This window comes from Pectinophora gossypiella, chromosome 14 (genome assembly GCF_024362695.1).
Source record: "Pectinophora gossypiella chromosome 14, ilPecGoss1.1, whole genome shotgun sequence".
In the NCBI taxonomy this organism is placed as follows: Eukaryota; Metazoa; Arthropoda; class Insecta; order Lepidoptera; family Gelechiidae; genus Pectinophora; species Pectinophora gossypiella.
The window spans coordinates 7,911,755-7,933,400 of NC_065417.1; the positions used below are offsets into that span (position 1 = coordinate 7,911,755).

General features: G+C 38.0%; 1 protein-coding gene across 4 annotated transcripts; it reads left to right on the top strand.

The window, feature by feature from the left end:
• The first annotated feature begins 49 nt into the window (after positions 1–49).
• Positions 50–8,661, top strand: LOC126372342 (gamma-glutamyl hydrolase A-like). Of its 4 annotated transcripts, none has more exons than XM_050018045.1 (7): positions 50–294; positions 3,506–3,778; positions 4,414–4,464; positions 5,004–5,236; positions 6,981–7,087; positions 7,408–7,505; positions 8,178–8,661. In XM_050018045.1, exons 1-7 carry the CDS (start codon positions 272–274, stop codon positions 8,497–8,499), a joined length of 1,107 nt encoding a protein of 368 aa, XP_049874002.1. In that variant the 5' UTR covers positions 50–271; the 3' UTR covers positions 8,500–8,661. The 4 variants fall into 4 exon arrangements, with proteins under 4 accessions (XP_049874002.1, XP_049874003.1, XP_049874001.1 ...); XM_050018046.1 differs by having other exon boundaries at positions 52–222; XM_050018044.1 differs by lacking the exon at positions 50–294 and adding an exon at positions 3,113–3,263.
• The last annotated feature ends 12,985 nt before the right edge of the window (positions 8,662–21,646 follow it).

A 21,646-nucleotide genomic window follows, 5' to 3' on the forward strand; every position in this document is an offset into this window, starting at 1 on the left:
CTGCCAATCTAATAAAATTGGAGAATGCCATCAATAATAAAAAATATGGTTAAAAATGTAAACTTAAATATGATGGAAAATATATTTAGTACAAGGTTTAGTTAGTAGTGAAAGTGATTAATATTATAAGATCTGATTATGTTTAAGTGCCAAAGACCTTCTACACAAGGTCTTTGTTAAGTGCTCATAATAGTGCTGCAATAAACGACTCCTCTAACAAAGGTCAGTGTAGATAACTGAAGTATTATTCCTTTATTTTATTTCCTATTCTATGTCATCACTCGTGACAATTTGGTAAGTAACTGGAATCATACTGGAATAGCAATTTCGAAGTAAATGGTTTCGGCCCAATTTCGGACATTTGATTTCGATATTTAGGGGGTGAAGTCACTCACGTCATTGATTCATGTCCCTGGGTGATGTTAAACGAACAACTACGATAATGACTATTGATACTCTCGAATTTCGTTACTTCCGATACTATCCACATTTTTTTGTGAGATAGATAATGGCCCCGATTCCTGGAGACACCGTCTAATTTTATTTTAAGTTATATCTGTCATTTTCATATCCGTCGAAAAGGAAAGCGACGGATGATTCACACACAGCTCTTAATTTTAGGAAGAATGAGTAAATGAACGTGTCGGGTTATTGAGTGATGTAAAATTTTTAGACGGTTGGTTTAGATTTGTGCTTAAAATTGACGTGTGTTCCATAAATTTTATGCTTGTCGATTACCCGTCCCTTTCCTTTTCGGCGGATAAGAAAATGACAGATATAACTTAAAATAAAATTAGACGGTATTTACAGGAATTAGCACCAATGTCTCATTGTCGCGACAACAATCCCCTGCCTACCTGCTTCAGTCGTGTCTGGTTCCTAAGTATATCCTCCAGGCAAAGCCATGGCGTCAAACAGCTAGGCAACACAATGTAAAATGTATATTGGCCTGGAGGAGTCATTCTCTGAAAGAGTGGTCGGGTATAAGTAGGCATAACGATAGGTAAAGTACGTCGCCCTAGCACAGTGGGTGAGGCAAACCTAGCTCAGTCACTGGTGGGGAGTGGAGAGTTTCCGTTTTATATAATATTATTCCTTATTCTATGGCTATAAGTAAGCTCCACTCCACCGGGCATCGTCACTTAGGTAGAGTAGGTACCAACCATCAGTCAGGGAAAGACTGGTCAATACTTGGTCCTTGCTGTGGTCAGACGTGAACCTATTTATCACAAAAAAATTAATAAAATATTTTAGCTATCTATAGATTATTTGAACAAATATAATACACAGTCATTTCCGTATTTCCTTATGGGGTGAGCAGAGTCACAAACGTTCAGAAGACAGCTTGCAGTCGTTTTTGATACGGTGGTGATACGAAAACCTAAGGGCATTTTGACATGATGCACATTACGGGGTGACGATGGGATGATCACTTGTCACCATACAGTTCATCCTATCCAGTCTTAGCACATTCCATGGTCCATCATGTTGGAGTGGACACAATCCCTCTATCGGTTTTTACGATCCGTGTAGATAATTAAGTTTCATCTACCTAGTTAAACCTTTGAGTATGGAAACAAGAGCTAAATTCGTTTGTATTTTGTTCGTTCAGCATCGAAGCGATCTCTCAATCGATCTCTCATCATTAAATTAGAAGAATAGGTAGGTGACTATTTTTTTTAAAAAAGGAAAGATTATTTTTGTTTACTGTAACTAATAACATTAAGTTTAAGTTACATAGAAAAAAATAATAAAGTAAAACCTTTTAGGAAAGTGCGCATGCGTTGTTTCCATCGATTTGTTTTTTATATGCACCTATCACCTATTTATTGTAGGTATGTCATACCGAAACTTGAAAACCGTGCGTGATTAAATATATTTAACTAAGCTTTAAAATAAATATCATGGAAATTATAAACGTTTTCCTTTTGATTGTATTCTTTGTAGGCAGAAAAATAGTAAAATATTGGAATACTTTAGGGTACATTTTCCGTAACGCACCTGAAAACACATTACAAGAGCAAGGTAAGAATGTAGTAGGAATAGTAAAAATACTACAGTAGCTTGTTAAAATTGTAACGGCAGTTGTAAGTCATTTATCTATGTTGTTTTTGTTACAAACAGCCATTGATGTATAATAATTATGTCACTAACCGCAAAAAAAAAAGCTCTACCTACTGCCCTCTATCGGTATCCATAGGCACCTGACGATTTATACGACTACGGCGTAGGAGGTAGAACGTAGAGCGATCACGTAGCATTAGCTTCAGAGAGTTGTCTACAGATGGCATTTCTCGAAGAAAGACCGGCCAACTGTGTATCTTATTTTAGCATATCTAGGAACGTGAAATAAATAAATTCATTGAATTTCGTATTTAATAGGAAGTCTAAGTTTATTTTGCTTGGTTTAAAACATGATTGGCAAGCGTCTTCTAAGCTCGGTTTCTATTATTTTTTGTTGTTGCGCGTCTCATCCATACCTACGTATAGACAGACAAGCAGATCTTGAAGTACGAAGCGCGGCGATAGTTTTTTCAGTACCTAACTTCCTATACATAATCTTTCTGCATTAATTTAGCGAGTGCATGGTTTTTTGTTGTACGTAGATGTACAGATCTACCCACCTAGTTTGTGTCGGTGATCTTATCTACCATCTACCTATTAGTATCACGTAATAATCAATCAAGTAACGGCAAGATATGACGTATCTACCTACTTAGGTACTTATGATTACAATATACCTAACCAACATCTATGTATGCCCTTCGCTTGAATGATTAATAAGTAAACTGATCAGAGTTCTCATATTTGCAGTTTATTAATAAACAAATAAATATTGATAAATACCAAAAGAAACAAGATGTGTAAAATGTGAATATTACCTAACAAGACAGTGTTTGCACTCGAAATCATTGTTCGCCTAATGATTATTGATATCAACAATTAATGTTATAGATAGAAAATAATAGTACTTACTTACCTCGTAATTTGTTAAGTGGTTTCAGTAACGGTTTTTATCTAAACAATCTAAAGTAATTATCATGTCATGTGTGAATCTGAGCAAAACAAGTCGTTAGAAATTTTCGAAATTGTTTCGTAAATGCTAACTCGAGTGAAGTTCGGAACACGTCGACCGGAGATGAGATATTTTTAGATAACAAACAAAGTATCTACTCCATGAAATCCACACATGTGAAGTCTAAATTAGTACAAAACGTCGCAGCTTGTTTAGTGAACGATGCTTTTAACATAGTTCTCTTATGGTCAGTTACTTATAAAATAATTATTACGTAGAAGTGATTAAGTGTGATATATTTAGGTAATTTATTGGAGTTCTAGTTCTAAAATGTTAAAGATCTGCGTTAAAGCAGTTGTTTTGTTTAATAATTTGCAATCTAACGGAAAGATCAAAATTTATCCACGATAAAGATCTGTGATAAAAGTCCATTAACTGTGAAATGATTGAGGGAGATAATCTTGATAATTTCCCTATATAATGTTGTAGGTGGTTGAGTGATTCTGTGCATATTTGGGTGGGGTTTGTCACCATGAAGGCTGCTTTGCTGTTGACTGTGGTGTACTTGTTGCACTGCGAAGGTGCGGTGGTGGTGAGGAGCGAGCCGGCGGAGGTCAATGACCGGCCCATCATTGGTGTGTTGTCCCAGGAGCAGTCCTTCTACCTCCACACTAAGTACCCTGAAGAGAACTTCACCAGCTACATAGCCGCGTCTTACGTGAAAGATGTCGAGGCGTCTGGTGCGAGGGTCGTGCCGATTATGTAAGTGATCAATAAACAGCGCTTTGACGGGTCTCCTTCTTCTTCTCTTCTTTTGTGTGAGTTGTAAGGTGGTTGGCCGATCTCACGAACCCAATTGTGATTATTAGAGCTGCCAAAGGTCCTTGACAAGGCTCATGTTTCGACTACATATTTACTTCAATAAGTAGTAGCTGGGACTAGTGGCTTTAATGGGCTTTCCGAAGGAAGGCGGTCATTTTATTTTCGGACAATCAGGTTATTGGTAATGAGGTAGAGAGTAAGCAATGAGAAAATTACTTATCTACGCTGCGCTCTACTTATCCTAGAAGAGGCAATATCACTACATAGTATGAAACAAAGTCGCTTTTTCTGTTCCTATATCCCTATGTACGCTTAAATCTTTAAAACTACGCAACGGATTTTGATGTGGTTTTTTTAAATAGATAGAGTGATTGAAGAAGAAGGTTTATATGTATAATAACATCCATTAAATAGTGGAGAAATACTGTTATTTTTGAGGTTTTAATGTGATGTCGTAAATAATTTCATTTTTTCCTCAGCATTGCACCCGAGCGAAGCCGGGGCCGGTCGCTAGTATTATATATTTATAAAGTTTAATACATATGCAACTCTTTTGATTAAAACTGTCTTTTCAGGATTGGTAGAGATCGCTCCTACTATGAGAACATCATGTCTAAAATCAATGGGTAAGTTTTTATTTTTATTTACTTACCTATATCGTTAACGTAAAACGTTACCCGTATAATCACAATGAATACAAATTGACGGTTTAACTCCGAGAACAGAGTTTAAATAGCCTACCCTACCTACCTTTTATCATCATATTATCCCGTTTTTCACAGGGTCCGCTTACCTAACCTGAAGATTTGACAGGTCTGGTTTTTACAGAAGCGACTGACGCGCGTCTGACCTTCCAACCCGCGAAGGGAAAACCAGCCCAATACAGGTTAGGTCACATGTATACCTCTGAAAAAGCATTTCTCGCGAATGCGGGTTTCCGCACGATGTTTTCCTTCACCACTGAGCACGTGATAATCATTTATGATCCAAACATGAATTCGAAAACAAATTCGACAATCATTGGTTTAGGCCTTTGCTAGATGCGAACCAGCGACCTCAAAATGAGGGGCAGGTGTTCTACCAACTGGGCTACCATGGCTTCCCCTAACCTACTTTATAACCTAATTTGCTTTAGAAATGTTTGATGTGAGTATTTCAATTTAAGAGTCCTATTTCCTGGAGGAGCGACGTATTTTAACCAATCAAATGGGTACGCGGACGCTGGCCAGCATATTTACGAGATTGCCATGGAACTGAACGATGCCGGTGACTACTTCCCCATCTTCGGAACTTGCCTCGGCTTTGAACTCCTCATCATACTCGCGTCAGGGCGAGGGGAAGAGGAAAACAGGATCAGATGTTACTCTTACGATAATTTGCCGCTCAACTTTACTAATGGTAAGTGAAAAAAAAACATAACATAAACAGTCTTTATACGTCCCATACCTGGATACATGTATCCCCTCAAACAATTGTAGGAATCCGGAATCCTCCGGTTGAATTGAAAGAAAATATAGGCAAAATTTTTCATGGATCATTTATATATTTTTTTTAATATTAAAAATGAAATACTTTGAAAAAAATGTTGACAGAAGGCTTGGCTTGCTTACGAAGGTTCGCGATAATTAACTATTAAATGTAGGTAGGTAGATAGATCTATAAAAAGGACTTGTAAATTAAAAACAAATTATAAGAATCCCAGAATAAGAAAAATGTACGTTTTAACATTTTAGGTAGGTAGGTTATCGAATGTAATATGAGCAGTAGCGATAATATATTTTACGCCATGTTTTTTTAGGACTCGTGGTTATTGAAAAACTTTTTACGCAGAAGTAGGACGCGCCTTACCCCTCAGTCCTAGGCCATATGTCTGCAAAAAACAGAAACTTTACAAAAAAGGTTATTATTTTAGGAAGTGATTATTTACAAGATATTTTATGAATGCATGGGGTTGATATTAGGCAGCTAAATTACTCAATTGTATAACAATATTTTATGTTTTTTTTTAAAGAACGTCTAGATTTTTCTTGCAGCTTCTTTTCCCCGGCCTATACAGGTTGTGAGATGCTACAGTAGTTTTAGGCGGATTAGACGTTCGTTATGTAAAAATTGACGATTCAAAGTGTAAATATGTTACCTACTGAATAAAGATATTTTTGAATTTGAATTTTGAATTTGAATAAGAAGCAGTAATTTAGATAGAATAGCACTGCTTATTAATTAGAACTACAAATTCCTTACAATCAATTGACCCTTTAGTTCAGCATGACCAGGTGTTTATTTAGACTTATTCCCGGGTCCTCATGCCTAACCAGAGGTTATAGATACGTCAGTGTTTACAGTATACGGGTTCTTTTTTACACTATTGGCATCTAACCTTTCAATCCGAAGGGAAAACCAGATCAATTATTACAGGTTAGGTTATGCAACGACTACGTAGGAAGGTAGGTACTTAAGTAAATAGTAGGCGGAACCTGCGACTTTTAACGTGCCGCATTGTTCTCCAGCGAGTTAATGAGTCGACTCCGCAACGTGATATAATTAATCAATATTTCTCTATAAATATAAATACTGACGCTTGAAACGTGCGAACTCTCATAACGTGTCGCAAGTGTTGCAACGTAGTTCTGTCACACCCCAGACACTTCATACAAAACACCTCGTTTTACACAGACACTACACATTGACGTTATCGTACACGCGCATTTGTGTGTGTGACTACTGACGCCCATACGATTGAAGACTAAAGTGAGACTGACGGGGTGAGGTAAACCTAGCTCAGCCGCTGGTGGGGAGCGGAGAGTTGCCGTTCTATATGTAGTATTATTCTTTATTTTATGGTTCCGTTTAAATGTGACGCGAAGTTCTTGGCTACAGTACATCGATATCGTTCATGTTAAAAAACAATATTTATTAATTACAATTTATGCGGCCCAATTTATGGTAAATACCAGTTGTTTTTTATACTTAATCGACTTAGAGGTACTTTTTGTGCACCGAAGCAAACTTCGAAGGCTAATATAAACAACTTTTCAGTATAAGTAGGTGTTTTTAGGCTACCCTTCAGTGATGTAAGAAATATAATGTGCTACAAACAATGTTTATAAATAGACTTTAATAAAACCTTCTTTGTTATTTACAGATTTCCGTCGCAGCAAGATGTTTGCCGGGGCGCCCGCTGACGTCATTGAGATGTTGGCAAATGAAAATATTACCGTGAACGCTCATCAGTTCTGTATTGTCGATGAAGTATGTACTTACCTAATTTACATCATTATCCTCGGTATTGCTTTTATGGCCAATTGAGTTTAATAGTGTGTCTATAATCGAACTTGTACGTAAACCCTTGTTGGTTTAAAGATATTTTACATGGTGTATAGACTTTTAGGCATTGATGTATAATTGATGCAAAAAGTAACTTTTAGGTGAAAAATTATTAGTCGCTGAACAAATTTGGGCGATTTATTTATTGCTCTAGGTCCCAACTAGGTTTTCAAAAATTTCTTCTAGGCATATTACCTATATTCGATGCTAAACGTTATCTGCAACATTATGTTTGTTCGTTTCAGAATCTAAAATCTCATAATCTCATACACGATTGGCAAGTCACATCTTATAGTCATGATGCACATGGCGTAGAGTTCATTGCAAGTATAGAACACAGAAGGTAAGAAAAGAGAATTGTATTGTAAGAAAACATGGCCCCCTACGCTTTAAGTAAGTAAATACGTTTTCAAAGGGTCCAAGAAGTACACAATGATTGCTTGGAAGAAATTGCTTCCTTAGCAACTAAGTCACTTGTTGTAAGTACATTTTTTGTAATGTTTAAGACATAGGTATCGTATTGTACGATTCGACTAGTAACTCAAGAGCGAATTTAATCTTATCGATTGATAAAATAGAATCATTTAGAAGCGATAATATTATATGATATAATAATATCATATGAACAGATATGTCATGTTACAAGAAGATTCTCCAATACTTATACAAAGGCCTCATATTGCATTATTTTTCGCGATTATCGAAGTTACGAATTGGCTATTAATCCCACTTACTACGACCCTGACACACCACTTTCATCTGAAAAAGTTACAATAGGTATTTAATTATTAAGTTCGCAACTTGATTAAGGTACCTACTATAGAAATATATATTATGTCAATTTTACTTACTAAAAAAGTCGTTTTATCTTTTGTAACTATTAGGTTTGATATCGGATTTTCACAAAAGTCGGTGACGTGTGGGTACTTAGTTCATCTTGCGATGGATGTACCTCTGACTAGTCCAATTGGGACGTAGTCGTGAGCATATGTTATATATGAATTTTCATTTCCAGGTACCCATTCTTTGGCGTTCAGTTCCACCCTGAGAAGAATTCTTTTGAGTGGAAGTTGTCCAAGAATTATCCTCACTCAATGAACGCTGTCAGAGCGAACCGATATTTCATGGACTTCTTCGTCACCAAATGCAGAAAGAGCAGTCACTCCTTCGCTAATGCCGCTGAGGAAAACCAGTACCTGATTTATAACTACGAACCTTTCTTTACCGGGGTACTCGGCAGTGCTTATCATCAGTGCTACCTGTTTGAGCCGAGAGGCACCGTCTCTAAGTCCGAGCGCAGGTTTAGTGATAATAACCTAACCCGTAATAGCCTTTAATGCTTTGACTGTTTCTATTAGTACCTACTTACAGAGAAAAAAGATTCTTGGTTTCATTGTAAGTACTTAAGTAGTTAACCATTTTCATATTTCAATTCACGTTCATACATACCTTATGAACAATGCATAAATGAACAATAAATTGTGATATTTTGTTATTGATGGGTAGTTTCACTTGATCTAAATCCCGTTGGCTTAAGTCAAAGATTAGATCTACGAGCATGTAATTATGTAAGATTACGCAAGTTTACCTCCGTTGACAACAGTCTCGGGTACTGTTACGTGTATGTGGTACGAAGTTTTAGGTCATTACACTCCTCTTGGTTGAGGACTACAAATAGCCCGCGGCTGTGTTTGATAGCCGCCACGGGGTTGTTTAGGGCGCCCCGTAGCGCATACAACCTCCCCTTGCAACTCAAATAAAAGTACTAAATTATGTAGTTCATATCATTACGCAATGCGATAGGCATTTAGGTAACTCTCTACGTACCCATTGCTCGGGGTCTACTGTCAAACTCCCGTCTAAAGTGTTCCCTAGCTTGACATTTTCCTCATTTAATATGACATTATTTAGTAGTATCTACCTGAAAATTTCCAGGGGATTAAAGTGTTTAAATAGTTATTTAGAAAGCAATTGCTAACTACGAACTGCGACGATTCGGCTGTTGATGGGAAAAGTTAGAGAAAATCTACCTACACATTTTAATGTTTTGACTATTGGCTCTGAAGTGAAGAGCGTTCACCTGGAGGTTTGAACCGGCTGTAGTAGCCTCGAGGGGCTTTCGACGTCGAATTAATGATAAAAGCAATGAATGAGTTCAAGGGCCGGGTCATAGAATAAGGAATTATTCTACGATAGAACGGCATCCTCCGCTCCCCTCCAGCGGCCAAGTTAGGTTTACCTCACCCCCCTTGGTCTTACTTTAGTCTTCTATCGTAGATGCGCGTGTACGATAACGTTAATGTTTAGTGTCTGTGTAAAACGTTGTTTTGTGTGAAGTGTCCGGGGTGTGACCGGGAGAAGTATCACCAATTTAAGAATAATAAATGACGAGATTAGATTTAGAGACCTTTTAGTTAGAATATTTGTAAAAGACTTTTCAAATTCGATTTTTAAACACTAATCGTAGTAATGACGCACATTGCATAATCGAACATTTATATCATTCTGTGGTCAGGTGAGAGATTGCCAGCCTTTTACGAGTACCTACTGAGCCCAATGGCTATCAGTTGTCAGGTGAAAAAATGGCGTTAGTAGATTTTGTATTTTATCCTCACACCCTAATCTTTTAGACACAGATAATAGAATACTACTTAGAAAAAAATACAGATTTTCCTTTGTATAATTATTAATGAAGTGAAGATTCATGTACTTACATAAATATTCGTACATTCATGAGCAATATAATGTACCCACTTTAGGACTCTGTCGCACTAACATATTTGACATTGTTTTAAGTTTACGCGGTTATTATCATAACCAGTCAGCCAGTGGGGAGTCTCATATCCCCATTTAAACGCGGTAAGAACCCGTTATTATGTGCTTTATATTTGACATTTAGTGAGACTTACAGTTCAATTTGTCAAAAAAGTTAATGTGACATGGTACCAAAATGTATACATATTAATGCTCGTGACCGTACAAAAAGAAACTCACGCATATTTGCCACCGGGGTAAACAGAGTCTATTGAATTCCATTTGCTTGGATCCTGACACACTTGCTCAAGATTCATTCATAATGTACAAAAATAAGAATATCTCCGCGGAACTTATTCCGACTTATTTCCAGACGAGGTCAGTCACAATCAGTATATAGGTACTTACTAAGACAAGTGTGTCTTGGGGTCTCAGGTTTTAGAGCACGTTGATTAAGAACGGGAAAATATTGACTTGTCCTGAAAAAGTTATGCTTCCCCTTAAAAATACGAGATTGTTAAATAACATAAATTATGTTGGTGAATTAATATCGGGAGCAGCTACATCGTAACAAATACTGAGGGGTCTAAATCATCAGACCATGATTCTGGATTCAAAAAAATCAAAATCAAAAATCATTTATTTCAGACATGATGGTCCATATTACATTAATTAATTACACACTTAAAAAAAAAAAAACAAAAAATAATAAATAAAATTAAGTTAAATTAAAATCAAAATTAAAACCAAAATAAAAATTAAAATACAATAAAATTAAAATTACAAAATTACTAGTAGTTTTTGTTTGCCAGTAAATGCATCATACAACAATGGCGCATGTACTGACAGTCAAACCTACTCGCAAACACGCTCAGGACGCTGCTGGGGCTGGCCCGCACCCTGCGCACCAGTGATGTGCTGCGTTTCCGCATGATGGTGTAGAAGCAGTCCATCCTTGCATCCGCAAACATCCCTGATGCGCTACAGAAACGAGGCAGCCCCACCAGCACCCGGAACGCGTTATTATATTGAACTCTCAGGGCGTTATACTGTTTTTGCGTATGACTGACCCACAGCGCGCCCGTGTTAAAGGTGGTACAGTAAGCTCGGAAAAGAGTAAGTTTTACTTCGGTGGAGCAACGTGCGAACCTGCGGGCTATCATGTTCGCTCTGACAGACAACGCCCTGCGTTCTCTCTCTATGTCTGAATCGTCCTTCAGGTCAGAGGTAACGAAATGACCCAGATATTTAAACTTATCCACCCATCGTAGTGGCGTTCCATAAAGTTTTACAGGCGGGATATTGGTTAGTCGCTTTCCCCTGGCCTGAAAGACCATACATTCACTTTTTTTTACATTGTATGTCAGGCCTTGTTCACGAGTGTACTTTTCACAGATACCTAACATTTTCGTTATGCCACAGACCGAAGCGCTCAGTAGAACCATATCATCGGCGTAACTTATGTTATTGACTGGTACCCCGTCAACATGACAGCCGACCCGTGTGTCGCTGAGCTGAGCTATCAGCGCGTCCACGTAAAGGTTGAAAAGCTTCGGTGAGGTCAGCCCCCCCTGTCTCACTCCGCATTCCAACCCATACGGCTCCGAAAAAGCCCCCGACCATCTCACTACATTGACCTGGTTTTGATACCAGTATTTAAACATATTAGTTACTTCGGGGGGCAACTTGATATCGTTTAGCTTCTGCCACAGGATATCATAACAAACCAGGTCAAATGCTTTGGAGAGGTCGAGGAAACAGGCGTACACAGGTGTTCGTCTCTCCGTGTAATACTTGACAGTCTGCTTTAGACTAAAAATAGCCGTGTCTGTAGAGAGTCCAGGGCGAAATCCAAATTGATTGTCATGCAGACTTAAATAGCGGTCTAGATGAGCATTAAGCAGACTGTCAAGTACTTTAGCCACGACAGTGGCTAGTGAGATTGGCCTATAGTTCGACCTATCACACACATCCCCTGTTTTATTTTTCACTATTGGTACCACCACAGTTCTCATCATGTCAGCAGGTAAATAAGTATGTCCCATACAAAGTGTATAGAGCATGGCTAGTAGTCTAGATAAGTGTGGGCCAGCATGCTTCAGGTGCTCAACGCTGAGTCCGTCATGACCAGGAGACTTGCCGCGCGACATGGATCTTATAGCCTTATCAACCTCTTTAGCCACAAATGTGGTACTTAACTCCTGGTTAGACAGACTCCCGTCGATTACCGACCGCGATGGTCCCAACGATGACCTTACAGTAAAATGCTCCCTGAATATTTCGGCTATACCTTTAGGGTCATTAACCCCGTCGACACTCACAGGAAGGCTCGGCTTACCATTTAGTCTATTAGTGGATTCCCAAAAGTCCACTGCTGAAACTTACACCTAGCCTCCCCGTGAGCGTCGCGTACATGCCTGTTCCATCCTACTACAGGTTTCTTTTTACGTTTTATGCCTAAATTACAACTTTCTGCTGCGGCCTGACTCAATGCATTTATTATTCTCTTATATAATGTGTCAATAACAATTCTATGATCAACTTTGTTACACATATAGTCACAACAATTTGATAATTCATGTGGAAAATCAATTAATCGCAATTTCTTATGACATAGCTCAACCAAACTATATAAGGCAATCTGCTCATGATTACGCTCACCCCATAATATTTTATTATTAGCAGTTAACTGGTCAGATATTATTTTCGGTTTTATTGTATCAAAGTCACATACCAAAGTTATGGGATAATGATCTGACCACAAAACATCATAATTTATAAATATATCCCGAATAGAGTCTACCGCCGATTCCGTCACTACACAATGGTCTAACCACCGTCTACAGCTGTGTGCTTCGCTGATAAAAGTATGTGTGTCCGAATGCAGTCCCAACGCTTTAACATCCGCAATAATCCAGTCTTGTTCATTACAAAAGCACGATAGCTCATCAAAAAATTGTTCCCCCGGGTGGGCGTTATTTTTAAAGTCCCCAAGTATGTAAACTGATTCGACATCTTCATTACTAACTATAGCACTCACCAGGCCGAGGCAATCCGTGAAATCCGTCAGGTTTTCCGTTTTATCCGTAGGCATGTAAACACTGAACACTAAAATCGACTTAAGGCCCATATTCACTCGTATTGCACATACCCTTGGATTATCGCACTTTACGACCACTACATTTTGGAATACGCACTTGTCCCACAGCAGAGCGACTCCTCCATAAGGTCTGCCTCGCAACATTCCTGCCGCCGTGTCCACTGCAGAGGTGCCCGTGCATCCGAACCCTTGGTCAATACCGCTCAGGAACTGTACTTCATCAGGGAGTAGCCAAGTTTCCTGCAGGGCTATTATACTCGATGTATGACACAGTGTTTTTATGTGTCCAACAGAGCGTTTTACGCTTTTACTGTTGAAACTAACTAATCTGACGGTAAAATCACTACTCATTCACAATAGCTGTCGGGCCGCTCACAGTGTCGCCACTGTTCCTTATAGGTTTAAAATGCATAAATCGTCGAAAAATGATACCCTCCGGCCACATTTTGCTATCCAAGAAAACCTCTAGTTTCTCTTTTGGCACAAAAAACTTACAAGCATTGAAGCTTTTCTCTAGTTTGAAAGCGATTTTCTCTAATGTTATTTTTACTTGCGTTTTCTTATTTACGTACTCTGTTATGTCGACTTCGGTGGTATCTTTGTGCACCTTTGTGATAAAAATGGGCACTAGTGAATCTGCTGCTTTAAAATTCCCTACGTCGTCGTGGGAAACACCTGTCGTACCGTGATACCGATATTTTGTTTTGGCTTTCCGTCTCTGCACATATTGCCATTCACCTTCGGACTTTAATTTCTCCGCAAAAGTAGGCCTCTGCGAATAAATAGTATCATTCGGTGCGTTATTGTTGTGACGTGCAGTGAGCGTTCTAGTTATAGGTGTAGATGCGTCGCACAGCTGACGTGGATGGATTGATATCAAGCTTCTGTTTGTGTTTTTTAAATTATTTTTGGTTCCATACTTTCGCGACGGAAAGTTCTACTTGGTATCAACTCAGAATCATGGTCTGAATCATCTCTTAAAGTTTTCGATACGATGTCACTAACACCTGTATACTTACTTTTTGTTAGTAGAAAATGATAACAAATATAGTGCGGTCAGGATCAAATAGATGATTGAAGGTATGTACGTACATTCATGCTTTTGATAGAACATAATTAGTCGGTCTTGCTTGCTGATGCATCAGTAAGTATATAGTAATGACTTCATCTACTCGCAGAAAAGTGACAGACTAAAGAAATAATTTTACCTTACGTTTATTCGGCTAATGTTGTGGCACCTTTGCTCCGGGAACAGTGAGGGGCGGGTTATTTAATGACTAGTTTTTATGTTTGTATTTGTGACGTATTGTTAAATACTTTAAAAATTACGCGTTACTTATTTTAATTTATAACAAAGAACTTCTATAAAAAAAATAATATACAAACTTCACCTGTAAGTATTTGACCAAGAGATGGCTTTAGAAATAATTGGAAGTATAAAGAGTGCCAAGAAAGGAAGGATTTATTTTTATAATATGGTATGAACGGTGTCATACTGTATTGTTAAACACAAAAAAACCTGTCGCTGTGAGAGCGCTCTTGCAAAATGACACGTGAAATTCCTTCGCAATAAGAATCTGCACTTTGACCCAGATCTGCCAACCATTGCCCAGTGGCTCAAATTAGCTTCAAAACGTTTTTTCGATTCTGTTCCGCACTATCCAAATCCCCTCGTAGTTGCGGCTTCCGAATACATCCCGCTTAGGGACGGTACAGAAAGTATCGGCGCCCGAAGGTCATAATATACGATCGTGACGACCCGATTACTCTAGCCATAGAGGCGGCCAATCGGCTCGCGACAACAAACACTTATAGAACTGTGACCACGGGGGCGTGGTCGACGTTTTCCCTCATTCAGCACTTATCCCCATCGACCCACTAGGGTCGATTAATTCTTTCAAATATAATCCTCTCAGACGACGCTCTGAGCTGAGGTTCACGCCCAATTGGGCAACCTCAGGCCTGTTGCCTTCGAAGGGCCTAAAAGATTTGACATTTGGCCTCTGGTTAATTACATTCTAGGGTAGAAGCAACGATCGTAGTAACGCAGATCAGAGACTTATCACCTTTATACACCTATCGATTTCACTTATAATTTGTGCGGAAAAGTGCTTGGGGATTAAGACACGGCGAATTCTTTAAAAACATAATGGAAAGAAAAAAATGAGACATCTCGAGATTTCCTTTGGAAACAAACAAATGTAGTATTTACATCACGTCTATAATGTTACTTTATTTCACTTATCGAGTTGATCCTGGTCAACGGCACCAAATCACCGTCAGTTGACGGATGAGGGTCCATCCAATATGTTTACGGATGCAGTGACGGGCTCTTTCCACTACTTAACTGTCATTGAACTGGCTAAGGCCCGACTCAGGCTATTTCAGTCTGGTTCCCGCCACAAGGGAACATAATAAAGATAATTCTAGGAAACAAAAATCTGGTGCGACATTGTTGATGTTTATAATATAAAGAACAAACAGACAGAATTTACTCACATCTGTAACCGCTACAGAGGTTCCAGTGGTGTTTTTTTTATTTATGATACGTATCTCAAATACCGAGATGTGATGAGATGAGCATCCGAAATAAAATCAATCATTTTATTTTTTTCTTTACTCCATGTCTAGCCGACAAATAATTAATTACCTTAGTGAAGAGTTTAATTGCAAAATTATTATTAAGATATCCGAAGTGTCACCTAAAGGAAAGCGGAAAAGCAATTTAGAAAATTAGTTGAACACACTGTGGGCGTAAAGAATTTGTAAACGATTATTGGATAAATTCACTGAACACTTCTTTAAAAATCATTAAAAGGGTCATTGAACTCTTGACTCTAGACATAAATAAATCGCTATAAGTGTAGGTTGTCCAAGATATGAGTATTTATCTACTATTTGAGTTAATATTTGCCTTATTATGTATACCTGCCCACCCTATATTCAGAGTATTTGTCTACAGGACCTAGAATTTTCTTTGCTATACACGGTAGGGACTCTCTACCATGTGCTCAATATTCTTATTAATAAATGTCAACAAAAACAGGAGTTTTCGTATTTATCATCGCCACTACCAGGCCTCTGTGGTCCAGTGGTTGAGCGTTGGTCTCACGATCCGGAGGCCCCGGGTTCGAATCCCGGTGGGGACATTTACATTTACAGTTTGGTTAGGACATTACAGGCTGATCACCTGATTGTCCGAAAGTAAGACGATCCGTGCTTCGGAAGGCACGTTAAGCCGTTGGTCCCGGTCACTACTTGCTGATGTAAGTATGTGGTCGTTACATGAGCCATGTCAGGGGCCTTTGGCGGCTCAATAATAACCCTGACACAGGGTTGATGAGGTTGGTAATCCACCTCATAACCCACACGATAAGTAGACTACCAGGCCACGACGGGAGACACCTCCACGTACAGTGCGACATGGGCCGTACACTAGAAAAACTTATTTTTGATACAATGAAAAGAAGTAACGAACAGTCTGTATGTAAGATTGCATAATCACTATGGTGTACTATTTAGTATTTGACAATTATAACAATATTTCCCATTCTCATTTTTGATCATGAGCTTCACAGACTTCATCATTCATTCCGAAAATTGACCGCCACGTAGGTAATAATGAACCGTTGACATAAGCTCAGTTGATGCGTGTAATCCGTCATCTTAGTAAGTGTTTGGAGAGTAAAAAGGACAAGTGCAATGACCGGCCAGCTTTGGCTTCGTTTCCGTCCCTTATCTTAGATAAGTACAATGTTTATTAGACAGTTTCTGGTACCAAACGTGACTGGATTGCGATTTTAGAACTATTTTCATATGAAATTTCAGTGACTACACTGTCCAATGTGTGGCGCACTAGCTTTTAATGTGTTCTTCTTGAGCATGTGTAATATTTTTGTTCGCGACGGTACCTGTCTTGATAAATGTATGGCATAGGTTATGATGATTTTTTAACATATTTCTACAAAGAGAATCGGATCAAAATTATGATGGTAGGAAGTACTATTTCATACGAGTTTATTGACATTAGTTACATACTGAAGTATGCAAGCGTTCCCCAGATAATAGGTATTTTCAAAACGTCAAGCCAGCGGGATCAAAGAACTGCCTTTATAACTTTGGAACTGTTGAAGTACTCATTTCGGTATTTTGCAGGGGGTGAGTACTATTTCGGTACTATTTTTTGGCGTTTAAATCAAAGCGAAAGACCTTGTCGTTAACTCTCGCCAAATTTCGCTCACCGTCAAGCTAGCAAGTGCAATAAAACATGGCTATAAATCCAGAACCGTGATGGTACTAATTTTTTTACAACAGGTACTATTTTTTTCAATAAGAGTACTATTTTTTGGTATGGTCAAATTATTTTTTCGTGCCCATTTTTTTTTTGAGGCCGCTAGCTTGACGCACACCTTTTAATCTAATTTTAGAACCACACGTATTTTCTTGAATAAACAAAAGGAACTAAGGGTGAAAACAATAGCATTTTCTATGCTGAGTTTATGACGCAGAAGGTTCAAACGGGGTGGCAATGAACAAAACAAAAATAAGAACATTAAACAAAACTTGATAGGTTTCCCAAATGTTACAGGTTCATCTTTTCTTTAGATTATTTCTGCAAAGTGGCTTTCTCTGAAAGGGCGTGCACCTGGGGTTAATATCCAGTTTACAAGGTGCCTAAAACCAGGTAAAAGGCTTTTAATACACCGCTGTATTTAAAAGAGTGATTGATGCGTCAACAGCTTATACGTAGTTGGTATCGTTTTAGTTTAGGTATTTTTCCTGTCGATGTACCGGTATCTGACCTCAAATACGCATGTGCAAAGATGAAATAATGAAGGTGAGTGATCTTTTAAACCCCAAAATTCGTTGAAGAAAATATAGCGCTTAACTACAACAATATTGAGTATCAAATATCGTTTTGTTATCTACTTGTTGACAAGTGTAATAATACTTTGAAATAAATAATTTGACTTCGACTTCATTACAGTAATTTTTGGAGGCCTTTACTTCGACTTTACTTCAGTAAAATTTTCAGTTCGGAAATCTACTTTGTATATTTGAAGGTTACGGAGTGTCATTATTAGACAAAGAACTTTTAACAACTTTGAAGTTTTCACCTTCACTAAAATAAAGTTGGGATAAATTGTGGTGGAGTTTTAACGACAGCTAAGTTCGGGTTGATATATTTCAGATTGACGTAACTTCATCTCATCTTGCTGGTGTAGATAGAAATTTCAAACTAGTTCAAATTTTACTGACAATATGTTGACAGTGACCTTGATTTGTTTAACAAAGAAAATGTTCAACTTCTTGTCTTCCCGGGCATGTAAAACAGGCAGATGAGTTTGTAATGTATTTTATTCTTCTTCTCTCGTGTGGGTTATGAGGTGGATTACCAACCTCATCAACCCTGTGTCAGGGTTATTATTGAGCCGCCAAAGGCCCCTGACATGGCTCATGTAACGACCACATACTTACATCAGCAAGTAGTGACCGGGACCAACGGCTTAACGTGCCTTCCGAAGCACGGATCGTCTTACTTTCGGACAATCAGGTGATCAGCCTGTAATGTCCTAACCAAACTGTAAATGTAAATGTCCCCACCGGGATTCAAACCCGGGACCTCCGGATCGTGAGTCTAACGCTCAACCACTGGACCACGGAGGCCGTTAGGTGTATTTTATTATATGGGTAGTATGGGCGTTGGGCTAATCACCTGATCGATACCGCTGCCACCACGTCATTTCCATCTCAGGACTTTGTACTTATTAAAAGTGGATGCAAGTTCTCTTCCGATCATATTATTTCTGACTCGTCCACCATTAGGAATTACGGGTAGGAGTTTATGTAAATGCGTGTGTTTTAAAGTACTTTCTTTAAAATCAAACTTTTTCTAAAAGTCCTGTGGATCACTGTCTTGCTTCTCAAACGGGGAGCGCCGGTTCAAATTCCGGACTTACATCATTTGGTTATTGTTTTCACTAACACAGTTGGCTCGATTCACCAACTAACACGTTGCGTTGGTCTAACAGAAAGCTCAATGAGGTGTGGGTACTTAGTTCATCTTGTGATGGTTGTACTTACCTCTAACTACCCCAATTGCTATTATAGTCGTGAGTCTATATTATGTTATCTAATATAAGATTCCTACCTTCCTTGTGTGTAGGTATTCGAACTATACGACCTTTAGCACGGTTGGCTTCAGATTAAATCACACTTGACGTTTTACTGAGAATTTGTTTAGACGATGTAAATGTATTGTAAAAGGACACTACGTAACTTAATTATGCGGAGGTCGTCGACTTCAATCCAAAGGGATTGAAATTAAAAAAAACTTTAAAAAAGTGTAACGTGAAGCTAATTCATTCGGGCAGTCTGTTGTTTTTTTGGTCGCTGACATTGAATTCTAATTGAATTTGCAACTTTTAGGAAAGTTCGAAATTTGAAACTTATCATGTCTCTGGATACATATTTCTGGGTTCTGTGAAATTATACTACAATATAATAATATTGGCATTAGGTGTAAAAAATGGAACAAAGCTACTCAACAACCACAACTTTACTTGTGCAGTGCTAGATAGTAGGTAAGTGTTGGAGCCAAACCGTAATCGGAACCACCAAACCAAACACCATGGTGTCGAGTCAAGTCGTCGATACCATCGTCGTAATACTAACTGGCGTTAAGATAAGTAGAGTTTAGTAATATATCTCTGCATGACATGTGAATTCGAGCCGATAAAATGTATAAGGAAGTGTAGCTTTCGACCGGGCACCGACAGTTTGATATATCTCCCTCCCCTCTTTGATCGGATACTAGGGCACAGGCCCGTAGCTAGAAACGAAATAGATCATACGATGGATTGCTATAATACTTAACATTTCATTAAACTATTTAAAAACAAGTAGAAAATTAAATCGATTTCACAAAGATCAAAAAATTACAAAGAGAAAATTAAAAAATCTGACTCGGACGGGACTTGAACCCGTAACTCTTGTCAAGCCGGTACGAACGTGTTAACCATTACGTCCCGGCTTTGACAAGAACTGCGGGTTTAAGTCCAATCCGAAACAGATTTTTTTCTGATTTTTTAAATTTTTTCTTTGTGATTTTCCCTAAACACGGGTAACAAAAAAAAAAAAACATTTAAAAATAGCTAGTGTCCTCTTTACGATAAGTTGAAATTCATATGCAACTGTAGAATTAAATCAGTTTGATTAATATTAGTGTTCACAGTTGGCGTCAGCGTCGGTTTAATGACGGACGATACATAGATCTGACGGACGAACTTCGCATGGACAGGAGGAGGACCCGGCGGTGTAATGTAACACGCTCGTCGTGGCTTGTCAAGAGCTGCGGATTCAAGCCCCGTCCGAGTCAGAATTTTCTTTAATTTAATTTTATCTTTGTGAGTTTCCCTAAGCTCAGGTAAATGCACTGCAGCAAAACGCAGTTTGTTTGAATTGTTTGAAAATGACTTATATATATATCTATATTTTCTACTTTGATTTCCCTGTTTTTATTCTTCTTGCTGGAAAAATTACTCTATTTTGACAAACCTAAATCGGAATTTTCTTTTCACCTAACGCCGACACTGTAATAGATATTGAATGACAAAAAATATTGCTCACTCGTAACAAAGAAGTATACTGGATTGGATAAGTGGAAAAATATTATTGTTACTGTATCTTTTTACGACATCGGGTGGTTAGAGCACGGGTTCAGTGAACTCATAAATTGTTACAACCCTTTTGTGATAATGCGGGAAGGAAAGTAAGGGCGATACAATTAGCATAAAACGTAACATGAATTTTAACGATATTCGGATGAGTTTGCAGTGCCTATAACACTTTTGCTGATTAACACTTTTCATTAATATGTAAATTTTTAATAAGTAGCTTATTTTATTGTTTATGATAAGGTGTACCATTGTTATCATCTATTCAGGCCCATCTATTGGAAAATAAATTATTATAGAAATTGGTCTCCTCTTTCTCTTCTGTTCTTTGTGACAGCTGTAGTTGGCTCTGACGACAGCAAGTGCTGCTCGTGTATAAGAGGGCTTATATATTTTCACTTATTAAAATTATGTACATTTATTCAGCAGGTTATTATAACTCATTAACTTACTTTCTATAATCGGTGTTAAAAATAATTCATTATGCGACTTATTGAAAGTTTGCTACTTGTTTAAGGCTTTTGCAATATCCATTAACGTAAGTAGTACCATTTAAAAAAAAACAGGAATGAGATCATCAAACGTAGAATTTTTCATTTCACCAAAGAAATGTCAAGTCGGAAAAAATATATCCGATCGGAATTTCATTATTACCCAGGAGATTTCAAATTATTGCCAAAGTTTATAAATCTTCCTGCAAAAGTTGATTTTAGGAATGTCATTGACTCCTGCAATAGGTACTTCCTATTTTTTCATACTTGCACTGAAGGTTCTCTATAGGGAATAAAAATAAAGCATTTAATAAAATGCTAAAATACATTTAATGTGACCCGAAGTAATCCCCGCATCTTAACATAATAATATGTTAAGAGGTAAATTTTAACCAAATTACCGTAATTTAGTTACCTGCGGGTCTAATTCACACCCTTCCTGGTCTACCTAAAATTGCGATTT

Coding starts and splice junctions, on each gene's coding strand:
- LOC126372342 (XM_050018044.1), top strand. CDS start 3,178: ATGAAATCCACACATGTGAAGTCTAAATTAGTACAAAACGTCGCAGCT. Junction 3,264..3,505: donor TTTAACATAGTTCTCTTATG/GTCAGTTACTTA, acceptor ATAATGTTGTAG/GTGGTTGAGTGATTCTGTGC. Junction 7,506..8,177: donor GCAAGTATAGAACACAGAAG/GTAAGAAAAGAG, acceptor TTTCATTTCCAG/GTACCCATTCTTTGGCGTTC.